Below are 20553 nucleotides of genomic sequence, written 5' to 3'. Positions count from 1 at the left end.
GATACCTATTATCGCACAGAATGATAAATTGGTCCTTATATAATATATTTGAATTTGTTTCTGTTATTCTGTCTGCATTGTAAACAGGGTCATGTTGCTATTTTCACCTGTCTAATGAAATTGCCAAACATGAACAATGACCCAGAGTGAGTGTAGTAATGTCTTTCTAAATGGAACATTTCAGATATATAGTAGAATGACTGTAACATAATATTGAGTGCTAAATACTCTATACTCTTTCCATAACATTCGTGTCAGGCAACATGTATAACAGTGGTATTCAGTAAACTGTTGTTGAATATGATGTATTGAAACATATCAATGTGATGAATGGTACAACATTTTGAAGTAAATATATCTTCAAGCAGTTGAGAAAGACAGTACAGAACCTTAAAGCACAGAAGGCACTGTTTTGTCTATGATAAGTAACTCTTTGAAATAGAGATCAGTTAATCATACTTGCCTGCTCTGTAATTTGCTATTGGGATTTTTTTTCCAATTCTCACCTGAGAGTTGAAACTCAGGTTACCTTCACCACCCTCCAAATGAAAGGTGGAATCTATTCAAAGAAGACTATAGTTACAGTTCCAACAATTGGATGGTAATCCCTTGTGGTACAAGATAATATCTTCAATTAAATATATTAACTTCTGCCAAAATGAAGCTATACCATGTGGTTCCAAATATAGGCTGTGTCTTCATGAAGCTTGTACAGTATGTGCTACAGAGGCCACAGGGTTACTGTGATTGAGGGTGTACTGTAATAATAATGAATGTGGTTTTATAGATTAAATCAGGATATAATTTAAGATAGTATTTATTACATATGATGTTCACAGCTACAGCATTCTAGTTGTTCTTCAGAGTGTTCTACGTGATTTCCAATTATTTTGAATGGAATTCTGAACGATTATTACGCTCCTGGGCTTATGCCATAATATAAGAGAATGAAATACTAACTTTTTTCCCATTATTTTATTTCTTCAATACAAGGTTATATTTAGTAGTGTAAATTATTAGTTTACAAATACATTTCATTTTTGTCAACTTACTTTACGTTCTTGATCTACTTTACATCAGTCAGTATTTCCATACCTTCTGCAAAACAATACTTTGAAATGTAGTTTAATTTTCATTGCAAGTGTTAATTACTGTGGATTCTGATTAATTGGTCCATCTGTTAATTGGCCAAATGCTTATTTGGGACAACTCAAAGACAAAAAACTAATTGAGAAAACAGCTGAGATTTCCATTGTTCATTTGAGATAGGAGACTGTTGTCAATCAGTTTCTAACTAGTGTCAGTCGCATGCACATTGGACACTACACTGTGCGGAAAGCAAACAGTTTTGAAATAACATCAGTTGTATGTCATAAACACAAGAAATTCTACAGATGCTGGAAAACAGGGTGGCCTCATCTTGTAACAAGATAAGGCCATGGACCAACGCGTCAGAATGGGATTTGAAATTAAAGTGTTTGGCCACCAGGAAGTTCTGCTTTTGACGGATGGAGCAGAGGTGCTCAGTGAAGCTGTCTCCCAATTTATGACAGGTCTCACCAATATAGAAAGATTGCATCAGGAGCACCAGACTCAAAAGACACCCCAGGAGATTTGCAGGTGAAGTGTTGCCGCACGAGGAAGGATGTTCAGGAAATGAAGAAGATGTGGGTGAGGACAGCTTCAATGGTGGAGGAAGGAAAACACCATTTTGGAAGAAGGAGGACATCCCTGACATCCTTGAAAGCAAAGCTACATCCTGAGATGAAGGAACTGAGAAAAATGAATAGGATTTTTACAGAAGACAGTATGAAAAGAGGCATGTGCTTGTGTTCAAAAAACAGTATTGTTGTCACTGAGAGTTGGTGAAAAATGAGCAGTAACTGATTGCTCACTGCAGTTTCAACTATCTAGGGTTGGAGATGCCAGAAACAGCCAGGAGCGAAAATGGAACAATTTCACAACTTCATCAAATTAGGAACTACAAAGAATTTGAAAGTATAGACAATCATCTTGAATGTTACTATGAAAATGAAGATTAGGAGGATGCAATCATCAAAAGCATCATTTGAAGGCTGCCCATTATCTGCATTAGGTTTCTGTGCTAATTTTGTTCATTTACAGTCAATCAAAAACATGTCAGCATACACTAGATGAAAGCCTCTGTTGATAACTATTAGAAATTAATACACCATTTTATAGTAGCATTTGTAGTGTTCTAATTTGTTCTGTATTTCATTTAAATACGTAATTTGTTAAACAGTAGTTTGTCTTTTTTATACATTTTTAACTATTTCTATTAAACTTCAGCTAATTGAGGCTTAATTAAGCCAAACTATACTGATCCCGATGTGTCCCAATTAACCAGAATCCACTGTATCTGTATTCTTGCTGGAAATTCACCAAAGTTCCCATGATGTGTGAGTGTCAGCCTCAGGTGGAGCGATCTAAGGAAAATGCTTTTGATGTTTTTTTTTCTTTCAGGATATTTTTACAGATTTTTAAAAAGTTTTTAGAACTAAAGAAATTGTTGTGGAGCATCAACAAAGGTGTATCATTCATTTTATTGTCCATGTTAGAGACAGTAAGAGGCTATATCTTCCTCAAAGAAATGCAGTGTTAAAGAGAAGGCATATATTGTGGCAGAAATTAATGGGAAGTTAGATGATTACAAAGCTTTTAAAAACCAACAGAAGGCAACAAAAATTCATAAGGAGAGAAAAGATGAAATATAAAGGTAAGATAGCAAAAATATTGAAGAGGATGCAATAAGTTTTTTCAGGTATTAAAGAGTACAAGAGAGGGAAGAGTGGATATGGACCATGTTTCCAGCATACTTCTAGTGTTTTCCAGAGCAAAGACTGATGCAAAATACTTATTCAGTTCATCCACCATTTCCTTGTTCCCTACTATTACCTCTCCAGCATCATTTTCCAGCAGTCCAGTATCCACTCTTGCCTCTCTTTTACTCATATCTGAAGAAACTTCTGGCATCCTCTTTAATATTATTGTGTAGCTTACTTTCGTATTCTATCTTTTCTCTCTTTATTACTTTTTTGGTTGACTTCTATTGGTTTTTAAAAGCCCATCATGCTCTAGCTTCCCATTAATTTAGGTCTATTGTATTCCCTCTCTTTGGCTTTTCTGTTGGCTTTGACTCCCTTGTCATTCATCATTGTTTGATGTCATTAATTAGGATAGGATTGATGGCTTTATGGCCAAGTTTGCAGGCAATACAAAGGTGGAGTGGGGGGGAAGCAGTTGATACTGAGGAAGAAGGGAGTCTGCAGAAGGACTTGGGCAGATAGGGGGAATGGGCAAAGAAATGCTTGGTGGAATATAGTGAAGGGAAGTGTATACAACATTATTTATTTTGAGAGGATTAGATTATAAGAGAACAGATATGATTCTGAGTGTTTATAAGGCATTGGTCAGATCACACTTGGGAGTATTGTGAGCAGTTTTGGGCCCCTTATTTAAGAAAGATATGCTGACATTGGAGAGGGTCCAGTGGAGGCTTATGAGTATGATTCCAGTGATGAAAGATTTAACCAATGAGGAGCATTTGCTGGTTCTGGGCCTGCATGCTCTAAAGTTTAGAAGAATGAGGGAGGTATCTCATTGAAACCTATGAAATATTGAAGGCTCCATATAGAGTAGCTGTGGAGAGGATGTTTCCTTTAGTAGGTGAGTCCTGGACCAGAGAGAGAATGGAGGGATGTCCATTTAGTACAGAGATAGGAAGGTATTTCTTTAGCCAGAGAGTGGTAAATCTGTGGAATTCATTGCCATGGGCGGCTGTAGAGGCCAAATCATTGGTTATATTTAAAGCAGAGGTTGATAGGTTCTTGATTAGCCAGAGTGTCAAAGGTTATGGGGAGAAGGCAGGAGAATGGTGTAGAGAGGTATCGTAGTGTTCTCGCACAGGTGTAAAAGAACTCTGAACTAAACACAAAGCTTAAACCAGTCAATGAGGTGGTCCCAGTAAGATTAACCGTTTACTGTTCACTCTTCCACATTAACGTATGGTGAAAACTGTTGATAAAACAATACAAAATATATACAGTATTTGTTTCCTTCTTGATATCACATTTACATCATAAATAATTGCAAAAGTAAAACTACAACAACTATATTACATTAAAGTGCAACATACAGTCAGAATCTACCTATGCCATTGACTGCTTTAAATACACTTCAACACAAACTATCCTCAACTCTTTAAATAACAAATACATAAACTTTATCAACTTTTAACAGAATCAGCGTTAACATTTTTAATTCAACATATCGATTATCTCATGAACTTACGGCGTTGCTTCACTGATGTTTCTAGTGGCTAGAAAGAAAACTTTTCTCACGCTGTTCCTGCACACATGAGCCCCCTCCTTCCCGTTTCTCCAAACCGGTATTTTCCCACAAGACGCGGCGAAACCGGGTGCGACGAATTTACTTTAAACAATCTTAACTTTAACTAGAAAATGATAACAAACGAATTGCTAAAGCGAAAATATAATAAACTAAACAAATGCCATAAAGGCAACACAGGGATAATAAATCAGACATGATGGAATGGTGGAGCAGACTTGATAGGCTGAATGGCCTGATTCTGCTCTTGTGTCTCATGGTCTTATACACTGAAAATTAAATGGATATGGATTTAATTCTGATGACTCCCTCCGGTGGTTGTTTGTTCTAACCATACCATACAATTGAAGGCGATTTAGAAAGTACCAATTCATATAGCAAACTGGCTGATAAAAATTTAGACTAAACATCTAAACATATTACCTTCAGTTCATAATAACAGTCTCTGTCTTAATTTTGAAACCCATATCCATCCCTTTGTCATCTCCATATTTAGCTATTCTACTGGCTGGTTGTTATTTGTCAGTGACCCACCCTAAGTTCTGCTGCCAGCATCCTTTCACAGTATATCCCACATATCCATTTTTTTCTGATCATTTCCACTCCTACTTTGAGTCACAATTCGCAGTATTAAGTTTATATTAATTCACCTGTCATCCCCATTCCACCACTGGCACAGACTCCAGAACACTTCTTCACCAACTCTGGATGATTACACTTAACTCTGTCCTGTACCTTTTTATATTGTAAATCGTGCAATCAGATCTCTCCAACCTCATTACTGCTTCATCTGCTTGACTGGGAAATTGGATGCATTCCAGGACAGAAGACCATTTGATACAGCACTTCAACCATCAAATAATTGCCCTGACTTCTGGTTTTATAACTAGCATGTCCAAACATAACAAGAAAGTCATAATTTTCAAACATTTCAAAATGAACAAATGGAGATTTCCAGTGGCACAACAAATGTTGAGTGTTTCAAGGAGCATTAGTGCTCACTGAACATTATGCTGGCCATGGACTGTATACTGCTAGAGATATAAACTTGAGACTTATGACTTTTTGTTTTGCTATCTGAACTGAAGAAATTCAGCTTCAGGGAGCACTATTGGTGAGTTTTATTTTTGGTCTTAGAGAATCACTGCTCCCATTGAAATTCAGGTATATCCATTCCATGCTAAGTGATAGGCATAGTAAAATATATTTTAATGTCATTCAGTTTATGTTTCTTTTTTTCAGGTTGCCGTAGCTTCTTTCAAAGAACTATGTGGTGTATCCCCAGTTTCTAATCTAATACAGTGCTTTATGGCATTGTCAACACTGCTGAACAGTGATAACATTCCAATTGTTGTACTGAACCTAAAAGATGACTACCCGTCAATGGAGCCCCAAGGAATGATCCCTGAGGTACTGAAGAAAGTAGTCACTGCATACGAGGTGGTAAGTATTTTTATGTGAGAAACATATTTCCTCATCGCTTCAATAGATGCCTTATTAAACTTTTTGTATTATTGACAAAAATAGCATGTTTTCCTATTTTTGCAAAGCTCTAGAATTAATTTTCCTTTCATTGCATGCATCCAAAGTAGCTAAATTAGTGTGCTTGATTAAATGCTGACAATTGCATACTTCATACTTTATGTCCTTGTAAAGCATAAAGCTGACCACTTTATTTTCCATTGCAAATGGTAAAGACATACTGTGTAATATCTGCAAAGAAAAACATTGTAATTGACAACTCTTGCGGTAGTCAAACAGCACAACTGTCTCACAGATCTTTTAATCAACTCAGCTTGTGGCTGAGTGGTTGTTTGCTTCAGTCATTCTGGAGCAATTTGCATGTGCAGCTTGAATGATGGGGAGAAATATAAGTAATTTTGTGTTATAATTGGGCTGAATCCTACATGCATATGTTTTAAGAGATTAACAAGAACAATTTTCAAACATTTTTTTGCTGCTGATGTAGTCTTGTGTGTGGTTCAGATTTAACTTCACAGTGATATTTGTCTGACCATTAAGCAGCTCAAGCTGTTTAAGTGGTAGTTCAACTCTATGTCATGTGCTTAGGTTGTGTATCAAAGATTTCAAGCCTCCAAAAGGTTTATAAGGACTGCTCCATAAAGAGTGGCACCATGATGTAGCAAGTACATCTGCTGTCTCACACTGCCAGTGCCCGGGTCAATCCTGATTTTGTGTGCTGTCGACTTGGAGTTTGCCACGTTCTCTTTGTCTTTCATAGGCTTCTCTCGGCCCATTTCTCTCCATGTCCCAAAGACATGTGACATGGTAGATTTAATGACCACAATAAAAAGCTGTCATGGTAAATGGATGGACTCTGGAGGAAATTGATGAGAATGCTTGGGGAATAAACACAATACGATTAATGTAGTGTAAGTGTAAATGAGCTGTTAATAATTAGTGTGGACACAAAGGGCCATTTTCTCTGCTGTACCTCTTTCTATGAATGTGTGATAACAGATTTTGCTGTTTGAATTTGTCCAGGTACTAAAGTGCAACCATGAAGAATTGGTGATTAATGGACTATTTGTCTACTGACAGGAATGAACATGACACAATTGTTTTGATAAGGCAGTAGTTATTGAGTTACACACACAAAATGCTGAAGAAACTCAGCAGGTCAGGCAGCATCAATGGAAATGAATAAACAGTCAACATATAGGGGCAAGACCCTTCTTTAGTTCAAGTTATAAAGAAACTTTTATTATCAAAGTACGTACATGGCACCATATACAACCCTGAGATTCATTTTTTGTGGGTAATCACTGTAAATACAAGAAGCTCAATAGACTCAATGAAAGACCACACCCAATAGGATGGACAACAACCAATATGCAAGCAAAAAAGCAACAAACTGCAAATACAAAAAGAAAGAAAAGAAGAAATAGTGATGATAATAATAAGAAATAAATAAGGAATAGATATTGAGAATATGACATGAAGAGTCCTAAAAGCTAAGTCCAGTTCAGTGATGCATGAGGGAAGTTATCCCCTTTTGTTGAACAGCCTAAGGAACCTGGTGGTGTGAGTCCTCAGGCTCGTGCACCTTTTTCACGATGGCAGCAGTGAGAAGAGAGCATGGCCTGGATGGGGGGGGGGCTTCTTAATGGATGCTGCTTTCACAAAACAGTGTTACGTGTACATGTGCTTAGTGGTGGGAGGAGCTTTACGCATAATGAACTGGGCTATATAACAACTTTTTGTAGGCTTTTCCATGCAAGGGCATTGGTATTTCCCCACCAAGCTGTGATGCAAGCAGTCAATATACTCTCCACTACACATCTATAGAAGTTTGTCAAAGTTTTAGATGACATGCTGAATTTTTGCAGTCTTCTAAGTAGAGGCTTAGCTGTGCTTTCTTCCTAATGGCACTTACACACTTGGACCCAGGCCAGATCCTCTAAAATGATAACACTGAGGAATTTGAAGTTGCTGACCCTTCCCACCTTTGTTCCTCTGATGAGGACTGGCTCATGGACCTCCGATTTCCACCTCTTGACATCAATAATCAGCTCCTGGGTCTTACTGACGTTGAGTATGAGGTTGTTGTGGCACTACTCAGCCAGAATTTCAGTCTCCCTCCTACATGCTGGTTCATCACTACCTTTGATTTGGCAAACATCGCTGGAGTTGTCATCAAACTTAAATATGGCATTAGAGTTGTGCTCAGCCTCACAGACTTAAGTATAAAGCGAGTAGAAAAGGGGGCTAAACATGTTGCTTTGTGGTGTACTGGTGCTGAAGGAGATTGTGGAGGAGATATTGTTGCCAATCTGAACTGACTGAGGTTTACAAGTGAGGAACTCGAGGATCCAGTTGCACAAGGAGATATTGAAGCAAAGATTTTGAAACTTAATGATTTGTTTTTTGGGTATGTTAATAGAGAATGCCAAGTTGTATTCAATGAAGACCATTCTGAAGTATGTATCTTTGCTGTCCAGATGGTCCAGCATTGAGTGAAGATCCAATAATATGGCATCTGCTGTTGACTTGTTGTGATGGTAGACACATTGGAGTGGATCCAAGTTGCTTCTTAGGCAGGAGTTTTATCACTAACCTCTCAAACAATTTCACAACAGTTTATGTAAGTGCTGCTGGATGTTAGTTATTGAGGCAGGTTACCACATTCTTATGCACCAATATAACTGAAGCCTGCTTGAAGCAGGTGGTTACCTCAGAATGCCGAAGTGAGAGGTTAAAGATGTCAGTGAACACTCCAGCCAGTTGATCAGCGCAGGTCTAGTACTTGGCTAGATATCCTGAATGGGCCAGATGCTTTCCATGGATTCACCCTCCTGAAGGATGCCCTCATGTCAGCCTCAGAGCCTGAAACCACAGGGCATCAGAGGCTGTGGGGGTCCATGAAGGTACCTCCATGTTTGATCTGGTGATGCTAAAACATAAGTGAGGCCATATCATATCTTAAGAAAGGCATCAAGACTGCCAAGTTTAGACATAAGATACAGATTGAGACATGTTCCTATAACGCGATTGATCCCTAACGTGCTTGGGAATACATCAAATCCACTTCAGATTACAAAGAAAAGCTCCCCTGCTCTGCTCATGATGACACCAAACTAACTGAAGATCTAAACAACTTCTTTGCTTGCTTTGATATGGACAATAAGGAACCAGTGATAAGGGTCTTAACATCAGATGGAGGAACTGCACCAACACTGAACATTCACGAGGTGAGGCGTACACTCTATAATGTCAATGCACGCAGAGCAGCGGGACCAGACAGCATACCCGGACAGGTCCTCATGGTCCCAACTAGCTGGGAGAACTTCTGACAGGTACTTGCAATCTTTCGCTGTACCAGGCTATGGTTCTGGCATGCTTCATGTCCCACATCAAGGATGTAATCCCGGCCACCTTGGACCAATACCAGTTTGCAGATAGCTCAATTGAAAACGCCATTTCTATCACCCTTCATACTGTCTTGAACCAACTGGAACTCGTCAGGATGCTTTTTATTGACTACAGCTCCGCTTTTGACCTCATACTACCAAACAAGCTGAATGTCAATCTCCATAATTTAGATATCGACACAACAACCTGTAATTGATTTTGGACATCCTCACTAATCGTTCCCTGACATTGAAACTAGGAAAGTGCACATCAACCCCACCCCCCAACCCTGAAAACAGGTGCCCCACAGGGTGTGTACTGAGCACCTTTCTCTACTCTCTCTTCATTTATGACTGCGCTCCTGCTCATTATACAATAACAATTGGCCTCATCACAAACAATAGTGAATCTGCATATAGAAGGGAAGTGCTGAAGCTATTTCACAAACAAGAGTAAATCTGCAGATGCTGGAAATCCGAGCAACATGCACAAAATGCTGGAGGAACTCAGCAAGCCATACAGCATCTAAAGAAAAAGGTACAGTCGACGTTTTGACTTTGGCAGGATTGGAGAGAAAAAGCTGAGAAGAAAAAAAGTTCATCCAGCATTTTGTGTGTGTTGCTGAAACTATCTGATAGGTGTAGGAACTCAACAGTAAGAAGACAAAAGAAATGATAATTGACTTCAGGAAGGCAAGAGGTCCTGAAAAAGCCCCACTGTTCATTAATGCTGAGGTAGTGGAAAGGGTCTCCAGTTTCACGTTTTTGGGGATGAACGTCACCAAGGAGCTCTCTCTCTCTCTCAACACAACCTCAATAGTAGGAAAGACACAACAGCGATTATATTGCTCGAGGTGCTCAAGGAGTGTTAATCTGCCCCAAAAATTGCTGGCCAACTTTTATCAATGTGTGATAGAGAGCATACTGTCACACAGAATGACAGTGTGGTACTCTAGCTGCAGCAAGATAGATCACAAACACTCCAACTGCTGATTAGGATAGCACATCACTGGGACTCAACTACCGGACATGGAGACAATCTACAACTCTCAATGTCTACAGTGTGCTTGTAACATCATTAAAGACCCATACAATCCTGGACATTTTCAATCTCCTGCCATCTGGTGAGAGATACAGAAGCATCTAAACCAAGACAGTAAAACGGGAAAAACAGCTTCTTTCTGAGGGCTGTTTTGCCACTGAATAATGTTACATCCTGGCTTGCCAATGGTCTTTGAGTGTTATAGATTATTAATCACTTGTTGCATGTAAATATGGGAATTTCCTGAACAAGCCCCGCCATCCGTAAATGCTGAGGTAGTGAAAAGGGTCTCCCGTTTCAAGTTTTTTGGGGATGAACATCACCGAGGAACTCCTTGATCTGTCAACACAACATCGATAGTAGGAAAGCCGTAGCAGTGACTATTCTACCTGACGTGAGAAAATCTGTGATGCTGGAAATTCAAGCAACTCACACAAACTGCTGGAGAAACTCAGCAGACCAGGCAGCATCTATGAAAAACAGTAAACTTGATGGTTCTACAAACATCAACTGTTTATTCTTTTCCATAGATACTGCCTGACCTGCTAAGTTCCTCCAGCACTTTTTTGTGTGTAACTATACTACCTGAGGGGCTTAAGGAGAGCTAACCTGCCCCAAAAAATGATGGCCATTCTTTTCCAGTCCTTTTGAAGGGCCTCAGTCTGAAATGTTGACTGTGTATTCATTCTATGAATACTTCCTAATCTGCTGAGTTCCTCCAGCATTTGTGTGTGCTGCTTTGGATTTCCAGCTCTTCAGAATCTATTGATTTTAGTGATTGGGTTAAACGTTTTGAGGTGTTCCCTTTTAGAAAGCTATTTGATATTTACATAGCGCGGCTTTCTTATTAAGAGTGGGCAAGTTCTTTCAGGATTTTATCTAACTTTAAACAACTTAAGCACAATACACCCAGTTTGAACTTTGCACTTTGCGTTTTCTGTCTTGTTTTCCTTTAAAGGGGATGTCCTTCTGTTCTGTACAGAGCACCCATTGGTATTTGCACCCTCCAATTCAGTGACCACGTGGCTGCTTGTATCCTGGTGCGCAATGTTACAGCTCCTTTCACGAGATACTTCAGTAGCCGCAGAAGTTATTTTAATGCTGTGGCGTGGCCAACCAACTGCTGGAGTGAAAATTGCACTTATTACAATAAACAGCAGAAACAGGTTAATGGCAGCAGAGAAATCAGTTTTGCAAAATTAGTGCAATTACTGCAGTCTTCAAGATTGAAAGTGAATGGTGTTAGGACTTGGCTATTGGGAATTATTGTAATTATGTTTCTTTAATTAATGGTAAGAAAATCTTAGTAAGCTAATTAAGGAATAACACATTCATGGTTAGATTTTTGTAATTGTGATGTGTGCACCAAATTCTGTAAGTGTAAGGAAACACTTGCAATTTAAAGTGACATTGCAATTTCCATATACATCATTTTTAAAAAATTACATAGAACTGTACAGCACGGAAACAGGCCCTGCTGCCCACGTGTCTGAGCCAACCATTCAGCTACCTGCTCGTTATTCACATCTCTCTATTTCTTTCCTATTCATGTATCTGTCTAGATTCCTCTTGTGCATCAAGTGTATTTATACCTGCTTCTACCACCTCAATTGCAGCTTGTTCCAAGCACCTACCACTCTGTGAAAAAATAAAAATTAACTCATACATATCCTTTAAATAATCCCCCTGTCGTCTTAAACCTATGCCCTTTGGTATTTGGCATTTCCACCTTGTGTAAAAGACTCTATCTATGCCTCTTTTAATTCTGACTGTAGTCTCTTGATGAGAAGGTCAAGGATCCAGTTGCAGAGGGAGTTACTTGGTTATTTATATGAAACTAAAATGATCAAAATCTATGAACAACAGCAAGAATTGGTTTTTTGTTCCTGTATTTCTTGGGTTTCAAGCCCTGAATTACACAGAAGTAGTTCTAATCAATATCAGGGATGATCATGGCAAATTACTCCTCCTTATCCTTTAGTGAAAAGGACTGATAGGAATTTCATTAGAATGGAAAGTGAAGCTGTTCAATCCAAAACCAGGGTCCAAATCTAAACAAAGGAAACAACAAAGATATGAGGAATGAGTTGGCTCTGAAAAACTGGGAACCTTCATTAATATCACAATAGTAGATGGCAATGGCGAACATTTAAGACATGAATGCAGGAACTGCAAGAGATAGTTTTCAACGAGGTTGGAGGCAACATTGGATGCATGGCAACTCTGGCAGGGTCTGCAAGACATTACTTCCAACAAAATGAAACCCAATAGCATGAATGGCAGCGATGCTTCACTACCAGATGAACTCAATGCCTTCTATGCACGTTTTGAAAAGGAGAACACAACTACAGCTGTGAAGATCCCTGCTGCACCTGATAACCCCATGACCTCCGTCTCAGAGGCCAATGTTAGGCTGTCTTTAAAGAGAGTGAACCCTCGCAAGGCGGAAGGTCCCGATGGAGTACCTGGTAAGACTCTGAAAACCTGTGCAAACCAACTAGCAGGAATATTCAAGGACATATTCAACCTCTCACTGCAATGGGCAGAAGTTCCCACTTGCTTCAAAAAGGCAACAATTATACCGGTGCCCAAGAAGAATAATGTGGGCTGCCTTAATGACTATCGCCCGGTAGCACTCACATCGACAGTGATGAAATGCTTTGAGAGGTTGGTTATAACTAGACTGAACTCCTGCCTCAGCAAAGACCTGGACCCATTGCAATTTGCCTATGACCACAATAGGTCAATGGCAGATGCAATCTCAATGGCTCTCCACAAGGCTTTAGACCAGCTGGACAACACAAACATTTATGTCAGGATGTTGTTTATCGACTTTAGCACAGCATTTAATACCATCATTCCCACAGTCCTGATTGAGAAATTGCTGAACCTGGGCCTCTGTATCTCCCTCTGCAATTGGATCCTCGGCTTCCTAACTAGAAGACCACAATCTGTGCAGTTTGGTGATAACATCTCCTCTTCGCTGAAGGTCAACACTAGCGCACCTCAGGGGTGTATGCTTAGCCCACTGCTCTACTCTCTGTGTACACATGACTGTGTGGCTAGGCATAGCTCAAATACCATCTACAAATTTGCTGACGATACAACCATTGTTGGTAGAATCTCAGGTGGTGATGAGAGGCGTACAGGAGTGAGATATGCCACGTGGAGTGGTGCGGCAGCAACAACCTGACACTCAGCATCAGTATGAAGAAAGAGCTGATTGTGATTGTGGACTAGTGAAGAAATATATTTACGGTTTTATATTACTATATTTCTTCACTATTCTTGGTTGTTGCGGCTGTAACAAAACCCAATTTCCCTCGGGATCAATAAAGTATGTCTGTCTGACTTCAGGAAGGGTAAGATGAAGGAACACATACCAATCCTTCTAGAGTGATCAGAAGTGGAGAGAGTGAGCAGCTTCAAGTTTCTGGGTGTCAAGATATCTGAGGATCTAACCTGGTCCCAACATATCGACATGGTTATAAAGAAGGCAAGACAGCAGCTATACTTCATTAGGACTTTGAAGAGATTTGCAATGTCAACAAATACACTCAAAAACTTCTGTAGTTGTACTGTGGAGAGCATTAAACTAGACAGCCTCATCTTGGGTACTAGCCTACAAAGTACCCAGGACATCTTCAGGGAGCGGTGTCTCAGAAAGGCAGCATCCATTATTGACAACCTCCAGTACCTTCTTCTCACTGTTACCATCAGGTAGGAGCTACAGAAGCCTGAAGGCACACACCCAGTGATTCAGGAACAGCTTCTTCCCCTTCGCCATCCGATTCCTAAATAGACATTGAATATTTGGACACTACCTCACTTTTTTTTAATATCCAGTATTTTTGTTTTTGCCATTTTTAAAAAAATCTATTCAAAATACATAATTGATTTACTTGTTTATTGTTATTATTATTATTTTATTTATTATTACTATTTTTTCTTTTCTCTGCTAGATTGAACTTCAGCTGCTAAGTTAACGAATTTCATGTCACATGCCGCTGATAATAAACCTGATTCTGATTCTGATACATATCCATATCTAACACAGAACATAACAAACAAAGTAAACTGTCCATTGTGAATAGAAGAAATTAGATACAAAGAGGAGGCACTTAAAGTTAAAAGTAAATGTATTATCAAAGTGCATATGTGTCTCCATATACAACCCTAAGATTCATTTTCTTGTGGGCATACACAGTAAATCTAAGAGCCATAATATAATAAGTGAAACACCGCACCTAACAGGACAAAGAATGCCAATCTGTGCAAATACAAACAAACAAAAATAGTAAGTTAATAAGCAATAAATATTGAGAACATGAGATAATAATTCTTTGAAAGTGAGTTCAGGACTCTGTGGTGTAGGTGGCTCATCTACCTTCAGACCTTTCAGCTTCTCAAGCACCTTTACCTTAGTAATAGCAACTACATTTAGTTCTGCCCCTGGCACTCTCAAATTTCTGGCATATTGCTAAAGTCTGCCACAGTGAATACTGATGCAAAATACTTACTAAGTTCGTCTGTCATTTCTTTGTCCCCCATTACTACCTTTCCAGCACTATTTTCCATTGATCCAATATCCACTCTCACTTCTCTTTTACTCTTTATTTTTCTGAAAAATATTTGGTATCCTTTGATAATATTGGCTAGTTTACCTTCATATTTTATCTTTTCTTCCCTTACGGTTTTTTTGTTGCCTTCCATTAATTTTTAAAAGCTTCCCAATCCTCTAGCTTCCCTCTAATTTTTGCTGCGTTATATGCCCCCTCTTTTGCTTTTATGCTGACTATGACTTTCCTTGTCAACCATGGTTGCTTCATCCTTCTTCATTTTTGGGATGTATCTATCCTATACTGCAAGTTACCCTCGGAAACTCCAGCCATTGTTGTTCTGCTGTCATCTTGCTAGTGTCCCTTCCAATCAACTTTGGCCAGCTCCCTCATGAAGGAGGAGCTCCACTGTAATACTGATATATTTGACATTATCTTCTCCCTCTCAAACTGCAGGGTGAATTTTATCATATTTTAATCAGTCACCTCAGTGTTCCTTTATCTTAAGCTTTCTAATCAAATTTAGTTCATTACACAACACCCAAACCAGAATTGCCTTTCCCATAGTGGGCTCAACCACAAGCTGCTCTAAAAAGTCATCTTGTAGGCAATCTACAAATTTCCCTCTTTTGGCATCCAGCACCAACCTGATTTTCCCTATCTCCCTGCATGTTGAAATCCCCCACATGACTATCATAACTTTGCCCTTATTACATATCTTTTCTATTTCTCTTTGAAATTTATATCCCACATCCTGGCCTCTGTTCAGGGCCCTGTATATAACTCACATCAGAGTCTTTTTACCTTGCAGTTTCTTATGGAATAATGAATGTTATGACAGAACACTTAGAAAGTATCAGTGAGATTCGACAAAGTCAACTTGGACTTATGAAGGGAAAATCATGTTTAACCAAACTACTGAAGCTTTTTGACGGTGTAATTGGTAGAATAGTTAAGGAACAATTAGGTAATCCATTTGGATTTTCAGAAGTCCTTGATAAATTCTACAAAAGAAGTTGATGTGTAATAACAGAATGTGTGGGAGTTGGGATTATATATAGACATTGACAGGAAATAGAAAGTAGAAATAAATGTATCTTTTTAGGGGTGGCACACAGTGACGAGTGGGGTACTACAGGCATTAATTCTTAGGCCCCGGCTATTCATATTATATATCAATGATATAGAGGAGCTGAATGTAATCAGCCTGCATTTGCTGAATTAGGTGGGACTGTGAGATGTGAAGAGGATGTAAAGAGGCTTCAGGCAATTTAGACAAATTGAATGAGTGGGCGAGTGATTGACAGTTACAGTTAATGTGGATGAATGTGAAGTTCTGTACTTTAGTAGACAAAATTGAAATCAGGGTTTTATTTAACAGGTGATGAATGATAGAAAGGGAAGTGTTGATGTACAAAGGGATCTTGGTGTCCCTTTATTCTAGGCATTGAAAGCAAATACACAGTTGCTAGTAGGATTTAAGAAGTAAATCATATGTTTACATTCATTGCAAGACATTTTGAGTACAAGAGCAATGATATCTTACTTAAATCACATAGAATCTTAGAACAACCAACCCTGAAGTACTGAATGCAGTTTTGGTGGCCTTACCTAAGGAAGGAAATACTGTTCACTCAACCAATTCCTGCGATGGCAAGACAGCTGAGATTGAAGAGAAAATTTTGAATTGACTATGCCTGTGTTCAGGAATTTAGGAGACACAGAAGCACACAGAAATCTGAACATCTCATCTCATTGTTTGCACCCCCTAACAAAGATTTTCAGGAGAGAGTGGAGGCGAGACATTAGCATACATTCCCTGAGGCCTCTTGCCACTGTTGTCCCACTAGGCTTTACCATTCAGTCTTTATGTGTGCAGAAGTCTAATCCGACAAGTGTAATCCAATACTGGCAGGGCATAGGCAGTAAATAACAGAGACCTAAAACGTATTGATGTGTGGATGGACTTCGTGGTACAAGTTGTTAGCTCCCTGAAAATGACAATACAGATTGATGGAGCAGTAAAAAGGCATTTTGTTGCCTACCTTCATCTGAGTTAATAAGTATAAGCAATGAGACATCGTGTTGCAGACATTGATTCAGCTGTTCCTGGAATACTGTGTGCAGTCTTGGTCAGTACATTATAGATAGGATGTGCAGTAGGCTAGAACAAGATCAGAAGAGATTCACCAAATGCTCCCTGGAATAGAAGGCTTCAGTTACAGAGAGATGGGACAGGCTAAATTGATTTCACTAGAGCATAGTTTTTCACGCAGATGACACCACTGTTGTAGGTAAAATCTCAGATGGCAATGAGAAGGAATGCACGAGTGAGGCAAATTGACTGGTTGAATGGAGTTGCAACAACTTTGCATGTAATGTCTGCGAGACCAAGGAACTGATTGTGAGGGTTCAGTGGTGATAAGGGTGAGCAACTTTAAGTTCCTGTGTGCCAACTTCTCTGAGGATCTGTCCTGGACAAAACAATTTGATGCAGTCATGAAGAGACACACCGGCAATTCTATTTTGTTAGGAGTTTAAAGAGCTTTGTTATGTCATGAAAGACGTCTAAATTTCTGTAGATGTTTGGTGGAGAGCATTTGGTCTGGTTGCATCATAGCCTGGTAGTGTCTCCAAAGCACAAGATCACAAGAGGCTGCAGAGGGGTTGCTGACTGAGCTAGCTTCATCACGAGCACAACCCTCCCCAACATCCATGAATATTGCCTCATTATTTTTGTTCTGTTTATTTATTTTGTAATTTATAGCAATTTTATGTCTTTACTGCTGCTACAAAACAATAAATTTCACCTCATATAAGGCAGTGTAGGAGGGGAGTGTAAGATTGATTTTGGAGTGGGTTGAAAGGTAAGCACTGATGCACCATCAATAACTCACACTGAGACGTAAGGCGAGATATCGGCTTTTATTGACTGGAAGAAGGAACCAGGAGTGAGTGTCTATCATACAATGTCTTGGAGACTGAGGCCGAGCGTCAGGCCGCAGATCTCCTTTATACAGGGGCCTGTGGGAGGAGCCACAGGAGCAGTCAGCAGGGGCGTGTCCCGACAGGCACATAGTTCACCACAAGCACCTCGTGAGCTGAAGGGCTTGTACTGTGCTGTTATCTTTCTATGTCCATTTTCTAAAGATTAGAATTTAATTACAATCTGTTAGCTTAATCATTTGGGCAACTAACACTAAATCTCAGATTTATTGAATTGAATTTAAATTGCTCAGATTCTGTGGTGCAATTAGAACTATTGTTTCTGGATCAATGTTCCAGCATTCTGGTTGCTAGCCTAGAACTTTATGGTACCTCAGAACGTGAAAGAGATTGAATGTGAAGGAGCAGAAATTGATTAGTTAATTAAAAATTCATCTTAAAGCAACGTCTGATGCACAAAAACGTCTTTATACAAATACAAGTCACATGGTCACATGCTCTGTTTAAGTTAATTTATCTCATGGCTGTTTTCTTTTTACTATTTTGTGTATGTGCAGTTATTAACTTAGTTATTGAGAATGGTTACATGAACCTCAAAATTGTATAATTTGATTTGCATTGCAGTACTACTTAAATTATTTGGTTATTTTTAGCATTAAAATTTGTTTGTATAGGACAAGCTCCTAACACCAGAGCCAGTTAGTACTGCTGTTGCTGCATAGCTCCAGTGACCTAAATTCAATCCTGATCTCAGATGCTACCTGAATGGAGTTTGAATGTTCTCCAAAAGTTCAAGTATACAAGTTTCCTCCCAAATGCTAAAAGCATGCTAGATGGTGGGAAAATCGACCACTGTGTGTTATGCAAGAGTCACTTAAAAATATACTCATATTACTGCAATCGGATAATCAAACTCTAGTAAACTGTACTGAGCTTCTTGTCTTTGCTGGAAAACTGTAACAGTGAAGTAACCATTGAAGTCGTATGCTTTTAATGCACGAATTGTATAAAAGCTTGAATCAGATATTTTAAAATGCAATAATTTCTACTTATTCTAGATAAATAAATATCTTGTGCTTCTTAATTTTTACAATAATTAAATTATGCCAAGGCAAATCTATAATGTAGAATATTGAGTATGATATTAAACAGAATTAAAATCAATTTCCATAGTAGTCTGCTATGCTTCTTGGGTATCTGCAATTATTTGAAGTGCCCCCTTGAGTCTTATAGTGGTTCCACTACAAACATAGGGAGATAGAAATTCAAACAGGCCGTGCTGTGGATCACTGCCATAGAGTTATTTGATCCCTGGTATGCATTCTGCAGACTGGAAATTGTGCAATACCAGCCTGTAACTTGATTTTCTGGAGTCCAGGAAGTCTGGAGCCATCCTAAAGGAAAAATGAAATTGTATTATAACAAAATCACTTTGGGGGGTGGAAGAAATTATTTCTGACCTACTTAGAAGTGGATTAAGGGTAAAGAAAGAAGGACCAAAATTCTGTGCAGGTTCCTCTGATGCAACTCTTAAACTTTGGCAAACAACCAAATAAATCCTGTGAACAATACTATTGTTCTGATCATGCTGGATTGTTGTTTCAAGCCATTTCCACTTTGTTTGTTTAAAGTTGGTTATTTAGTCTCTTGTGCCTTTGAGCAACTGAACCATTTATTCCCCTCTCTTACTTTTTCTGATTGATTTGTAATTTTTTTTTCCAAGTTCCAGATGACATAACGTTAAATGGATGTCAGTTAATAATCAGGGCCAAGGGATGCTGAGATACTACAAAGCAGAAGTGCCAGATGCTGGATGCAGCAATGTTGGAGGAGGGAGAGGAAATTCAGACTAGAACTGGTGGGACTGAATGCGGAGAGAGGTTGTAGTCTGGTGAAGTATGTACATGTACAGTACATTTAGAAACTTGCTAAGATGCATTAAGGGAGAGCCACTTAGTAGAAGCGACCTTGATAGAGAGAAGTCAGGTGTCAGTGGAAGGTGCAGCTGTGTGCGGTTGTAATGGAAACACTTCATTTCTCCCTACTTTTACATCTCTAATCTGTATTGTTGCCATCTGAAACCTTCTTCTACAGTGAGGGACTGAGCAGAAGAAAGGCCTTGGTTTCTTAACCATGCAAGAATACATGGTCAGTGGCTGTTTTTTCTCAAGAGATCTTTCAACACCACAATGGAGTCACAAACTTTGCTATTATCTGATTTGTAGATCCCTACTCAAATGGAGGTTGACTAAAATAGTCTTCCAACATCTGTATAACTTCTCATGAAGAAAAGAGCTTTGACTTTCCATGGGGCTATCAGATCAGTGATCTTGTGATGCATACAAAGGGTAATCTCCAAGGCCATTAAAAGTCTTCTTAGACTTTTACGGCAGTGTTCCCACACATGATTTCCTTTTCAAAGGAATCCAGGAAGAATACATCTATTGTTTCATTTGGGTTGTAAGTAACTTGCATGTTCAATTGTGTAAAAGCAGGTCACTCATGTAGCTATTAAGCTTGAGCTACCATTTTATCCTCTTTCCCTTTTATTGAATTAATCTGCGTGTGTTCAGATTTTCTATAACCAGTGTTTCTCTTGGTCTACTATTTAGCCTATAGGACTTCTTTTTGTTGACTTGCTACTTCCTGTGCAGATTTAGTAATACACCCCTTACTCAAGAGAAGCTTCAACACCTGGGCCATTTTTGACCCAGCTGATTACTCCTGAAGTCATGTGATTAGTGATGCTCACTAGGTGCAGAGGAGG

At 39.0% G+C, this 20553-nt stretch overlaps 1 protein-coding gene across 1 annotated transcript in view; it reads left to right on the top strand.

Moving 5' to 3' along the window:
- LOC132395559 (inactive phospholipase C-like protein 2) overlaps window positions 1–20553 on the top strand; it is a 224772-nt gene that overhangs the window by 157514 nt on the left and 46705 nt on the right. The window contains exon 3 of the mRNA XM_059972348.1: window positions 5611–5811. Within this exon, the coding sequence (XP_059828331.1) occupies window positions 5611–5811 (201 nt within the window). The remainder of the gene's footprint in view (window positions 1–5610; window positions 5812–20553) is intronic.

The sequence above is a fragment of the Hypanus sabinus genome, chromosome 6 (genome assembly GCF_030144855.1).
Source record: "Hypanus sabinus isolate sHypSab1 chromosome 6, sHypSab1.hap1, whole genome shotgun sequence".
Lineage (NCBI taxonomy): Eukaryota > Metazoa > Chordata > Chondrichthyes > Myliobatiformes > Dasyatidae > Hypanus > Hypanus sabinus.
Note: the sequence above shows the minus strand (reverse complement) of the source record. Positions and strands in the feature narration are given on the sequence as shown.